General features: G+C 42.1%; 1 protein-coding gene across 1 annotated transcript in view; it reads right to left on the reverse strand.

The window, feature by feature from the left end:
* Positions 1–5,418, reverse strand: part of LOC122542277 (WW domain-binding protein 2-like) — a 40,300-nt gene extending 34,882 nt beyond the window's left edge. Inside the window, exon 1 of the mRNA XM_043679851.2 lies at positions 5,316–5,418. Coding sequence (XP_043535786.1) covers positions 5,316–5,374 — 59 coding nt within the window. The 5' untranslated portion in view covers positions 5,375–5,418. The remainder of the gene's footprint in view (positions 1–5,315) is intronic.
* Positions 5,419–6,000: the final 582 nt, after the last annotated feature.

A 6,000-nucleotide genomic window follows, 5' to 3' on the forward strand; every position in this document is an offset into this window, starting at 1 on the left:
GGGATTAAAATACAGAGCTGCAAAATCAAAATGACAGAAGCCAAAACAGACCATATTTAATTTCTCCCAAATTCTTCAGAAAGAGTTATGCAGCCTTTGGGATTGCATTAATGAATAGAGTACTCAGTGAAGGGGAAAATTACCTGCTCTAAAACACCTGCTCTAAACCTGCCCCAAACTCTTAAGTGTCACCTACTCCGCTGCAATCAAAGTATAATACACAAACAGTACAAGTTCCACTGTGTATAAAGATCATGTACCCTGCTCAAAGGACAGTGAAAAATGGATCAAAGCTTTCCTCTTCTTATAATCAACTCATGTAAATAATTATAAATAGATCTAATCAGCTGAGAAATGAATTTGTAGATGAGGAAGCTCATTAGACTTCCCAGTAGCAATCCTTGGAGGTGGTTTGGGAAGATCAGTTGAAAGGTCTCCCAACAATTGACGTTCAAAATCTCAAATCACAACACAAGCTATTCAGCCTCTTAGGCTTGCTCCATTCTCAAGTAGACCATAATGCATCTTTATCTTAACTCCATTTCCCCAGCCTTTTCTTGATAACCTTGCAACCCTTACCTGATAAAAATACGTTGGTAAATTAAAACAAGTGATGGCAGATGCTGGAAAATCTGAAAAACAAAAAAGTTGCTGGAGAAACTCAGCAGGTCTAGCAGCATTTGTAGAGAAATCAAAGTTAAAATGTTATGAGACCAGTGACCCTTAGTCAGAACTGACAGCATCTGGAAAAAGAAAAAAGTGGACTTTATCTTGATGACAAATGGTCAGTGAAATGAGAGCTGATAGGTGAAGATCTAGCCCACAGAGCAAAAGAAAAAGGAAGTCAGTGAAGAAGAAGAAATGCTAGATGGGTGACAACAGGGATGATGAGTGATAAAAATGAGTTGGCTGTGCTGAAAGCACCCAGTGTCATGACTGGACACAGGGCATGGTGGTGAACAAAATACATGGAAAGAATTGTTCAGGCTCTAAAATGATTGAACTTGATATTGTGTGTTGAAGGCTGCAAGGTCCTCAAATGGAAAATTAATCCTGTCCTTGCGCTAAGCCTTGCTGGAGTACTGCAACATTTATTCTGATTTCTCTCCAAAAATATGCTGATGTTAGACTCGAGCATTCAGCATCCATTACTTCATAAGAACGCGAGTTCAAGATCTCCATTATCCTTTGCAATGAAAAAATGAGTTTTGATTTCACATCCAAATGGCAAAGTTCAAAATGTCAACAGGAAACAATTTAACCTACCAAACTCCTTGAAAGATTTTCATTAACTCACTTCATAGCCATCTTAACTTAATAGAATACAAAGCATAATCTATCCTAATAGCTTAGTGTTCCACTTCTTTCTGGGGAATTGGAGCAATAGTTTTCCTGATGTAGGTACCCAAACCAAGTGTAGCATTTCAGATAAAGTTTATGAATTGAAACATTTTGTACTCTTAAGACAAAAGCCTAAGACAAAAACAACATTTCACTAATATGGATATATTACCTTTCAACTTGAAACTTAGTTTTAGTGATTTGAATGACTCAGTGATGCATGACGGAGTAAAAAAAAAGGTGGCTGGCTCATTGGTCTAAGGTTATAACTCTTGCTTTTTTTGGAGGGGGGGGGGGTTGAATTTGAGAGAGATACCAGTAAAATGGCATTAAAGAAATGATCAGCCATTATCTAAAATGGTGTGACAGGCTCAATCAGCTGAAAGGCCCACTCTTGAGTTTTACATTCTCAGGATGTGTTTTGGGTAACTAAATCCCTTTACTTCTCGTTGGTCCCCATGAAGAAAACATACTCATTTGTCTTTCCCAGTACTTGACATGTAGTAAATGTCGGAAGGTGTGTCCAGCAGGCTAAGATAAAAGGTAGGGAGGAGGGACGTTGGAAATGCGATAGGTGGAAGGAGGTCAAGGTGAGGGTGATAGGCCGGAGAGGTCAGGAAGAAGATTGCAGGTTAGGAAGGCGGTGCTGAGTTCGAGGGATTTGACTGAGACAAGATGGGGGGAGGGGAAATGAGGAAACTCAGATTTCCCCAGTTTCCTCATTTCCCCTCCCACCCCCACCTTGTCTCAGTCAAATCCCTCGAACTCAGCACCGCCTTCCTAGCCTGCAATCTTCTTCCTGACCCCTCCGCCCCCACCCCACTCCGGCCTATCACCCTCACCTTGACCTCCTTCCAACGTCCCTCCCCCAAACCTTTTATCTTAGCCTGCTGGACACACTTTCCTCATTCCTGAAGGGCTTATGCCCGAAACGGCAATTCTCCTGCTCCTTGGATGCTGCCTGACCTGCTGCGCTTTTCCAGCAACACATTTGCAGCTCTGATCTTCAGCATTTGCAGTCCTCAAATGACATTTAATACATGGAGGAGAAAGTGATTTACCATATTCTGCTCTTTTGTAATTTAGTTTCATCTGAAAACATGGATTCAGTCATTCAATTCACTAATACAAGAAATGAAAACATCACTTCTAGGATCAAATGACAAACATAATTATACACGATTGCTCCAATAAGGTGCATTCCCATTGCTGCCCTTTTCAAGAAGAACTGAAACCTGTCCCGCCACCCCCAGACTTATGTAATCAAGGCATCTAAAGACAACTATGTACATTGTAGAGAAAATAATGCAAAATCAGAAACAGGATCACAAAATAAGACATTGTTGTGGACAAAAATATCAATAACATAAAAACACTTTACTAGCCACCAACTGCATCTACTTATATGGGGAACTGTAATTTACAAGCTATATCACCAGACACTGTCAAAAAGCATAATGAATAGCATAGAATATGGAATGATAAAAATAACAGTAACTGGAAGAAGCTAGCACAAGACCAAAGTGAACACTGTCACACTCAAGCAAGTTTGTTAAGGCAAACGTCATACAGGACTTGGAATGTTAATTCTATTTCTCTTCCCACAGATGCTGCTAGGCCTGCTGAGTTTCTCCAAAAACCTTGGTTTGTTTAGGTAAGTTTGTGTACTTTGGATAATTGGTATCGGAGGCAATGTCAAAGGCAGAACATAGGAACACAGAGCAGGCTTAAACAATGTGTCCCCTCAAACCTGTTCTGCTTTTTAGCACAATTATGATGTGTTACAAACATTGTAACCAGAAATCCACATTCCTGCTAACCCTGATAAGCAAGGGAGTGGAAGGTTATCAAGAATCCTTCCTTTAAAAATTCAAAATGCAAACTCCAATGATTCACTACAAATGGAAGAAAACAAAAATAACCTCATCTATTTTAAGCAGGCGACCCCTTATTTTTAAAGTGAAGTCAGACAGACATAAGCAAAAGTAAGGAATATAGCTCGCAAGATTCTATTTTCCTCCAAGACTCAGAAATTGAAACAATGAAAAGATCTGTAGGAGAAAATAGAGATCTTTGAAACGTGAATACAGTAGAGCCCGTACCCAAGGGGGTTATGTTCCAAGACCTACCGAAGAAGCCTGAATCCGCAGATAGGTGCAAACCAAAATCATTTAAATGAGAAATGTACCTTGCAGACAGCCTCCTGGTCACTGGTTCTGGAATGTTTCCATTTAAATGTTCGGGCTGCAGTAAACCACAGGTCAGTGAAACCATGGTAAGTGGACCCCCAAAACTCTGTAGAGTCGTAAGGTCATAGAATCATACAGCGCATGCTGACCAAGTATGCCAAACTAAACGCGTCCCATTTGCCGGCACTTGGCCCATATCCCTCTAAATCTTGCCTAATCATTTATCTGAGAGTGTGTGGTCCTGGCAAAGCATAGCAGGTCAGGCAGCATCTAAGGAGCAGGATGCTGCCTGACCTGCTGTGCTTTTCCAGTACCACACTCCCAACTATGCTTGCCAGCATCTGCAATCCTCACTTTCTCCTCTTCATTTACTTGTCCAAATGCCTTTTAAAGATGTAATTGTACCCACCTCTCCCACTTTCTCTTTCAGCTCATTCCATGAATCTTGTGTGAAAATGTTGCACCTCAGAGCCCTTTTAAAATGTTTCCCCTCTCACCTTAAACCTATATCCTCTAGTTTTGGAATCCCATACCCAGAGGAAAGACCTTGGTTACTCATGTTATCTATGTCCCTCATTATTTTAATTTTATAAACCTCTCATAAATGTCACCCCCTCAACCTCCTATGCTCAAGGGAGGGAAGTCTGAACCTAGGGTTTGAGTTAGGTGTAGTTGGATGATGGGTATCAAGGTGGTTGCAGACAAGCTACAAGTCAATCTGCAAGAATGATGCACGATAGATCAAGATAGCACCTGGCAGGAGTGACTCTAAAAATCATGTTTAAGGTTTACATCTTTTTAAAAATTGGATTTTAAAAATATTATTCATTCACATAATGCAGAACCACTAGTCAGACCAGCATTAAATAATCCACCTCTGTTGCCCTAGAGATTGAGTTGCCTTCTTGAAGATCACCGTTATTGGAGTGTTACGAAAGTTCCAGGATTTTTCCCAGATTTCTGATCTGAAATGCACAGCTGAAAGAGTGCCTGAAATAGAGTGGGCAATAACTTTCAAAAAGGACATCAGACAAACATCTGAAGGAGATAAATTTCTGTAAGACTGTGGAGAAGTGGCAGTATGCAGTTTAAAAACAAAATGACATATGACAATTGAAACAACCTCCCACAACAAAGCCAAAAGCATACGGTTTTCAGTCTACAACATGGTAAATATTGCACTAACTTTAACATCTACATAGTACGTACACAATATTACGCGGCATAACATTGCATAGTACTGCAAGCAGTATGGCAGAAATGAAACAAAACAAAAGTTCAATTTGGACAGCCCCCAGAAACAAACCAGCAGACCGATGACAGCATCACATGATGTTTACATCCCAAAACAGGCGGGACATATAACTGATTGACAGGCGCATCCGCCAATAACATATACGCTGTGTCCGAAAGTAGCCAACCGTTGTCTTGGGGGCGGGCCTAAGGAATTGATTGACAAGCCAGGCTCTGGGAAGTGGAACCTCACACCAACACCGCACCCCTCGACCAGTTCAAACCGAGAAGGCGACAACGTTCGCGCACAGTCGGGTTTAAGCCCATCACGAAACCTAGACTAAAAACACTCGCGAATATAAAACGCGATTTTTAAAGTAAGTTGGTCGCAGACGTTGACCGAGTAAAGGGGAACGGATCGGATGTCTGAAGAACGACCAGGCCGCGAGCGTCTTTTATTTTCGAAACTCCTTCACCAACCATCCAGGTTAACAGGAGGGAGGAATAAGGTTGGGGGGGGGGGAGAAAAAGAGGAAAACAACAGGTCCTCACCTCTCGCCATTATTGACAACAATACCACCGTTCTGCGAATGATTCCTGTTGAGCGCCATCTTTGTCCCCAAGTCTTCGCTGAGGAGGGGAATGGGCGGGTGCAGGACGCAGTGACGTCGCGCGTTATGAAGGCACGTACGGAGGCGGGGCGGTCTCCATGGTGATCCGTGACTCTCAATGGGGCGCGCGGCCTGGCCGATCCGTGTCCATGGTAACCAGTGACTCACAATGGGGACAGCTGATCACGGACTTTGGAGTCTTGTGGCTGTCACCTGATCATATGTGGCTATTGCCCGAGACCGGAAGAAGTGGGAGTGGGGAAACAAGAGGTTCCTCTGCTTTACCATTGAATAAAATTATGTTTGATTTGACTGTGGCTCTGAGTCGACTATCCTATATCTGTACCACATGAGCATTTATAATCAAAAATTTATCTCAACTGTGTCTTGAGTAGTCATAAAGTTAAAGATCACACGACACCAGGTTATAGTCCAACAGGTTTAATTGGAAACACTAGCTTTCGGAGCTTCGCTCCTTCATCAGATTCTCCGAAAGCTGGTGTGCTTCCTCCTCGGATGCTGCCTGAATTGCTGTGCTCTTCCAGCACCACTGATCCAGAATCTGGTTTCCAGCATCTGCAGTCATTGTTTTTACCTCGTGCTTCCAATTAAACCTGTTGGACTAT

This window comes from Chiloscyllium plagiosum, unplaced genomic scaffold (assembly GCF_037043375.1).
Source record: "Chiloscyllium plagiosum isolate Xiang-an unplaced genomic scaffold, Cpla_swu_hap1 HiC_scaffold_33, whole genome shotgun sequence".
Lineage (NCBI taxonomy): Eukaryota > Metazoa > Chordata > Chondrichthyes > Orectolobiformes > Hemiscylliidae > Chiloscyllium > Chiloscyllium plagiosum.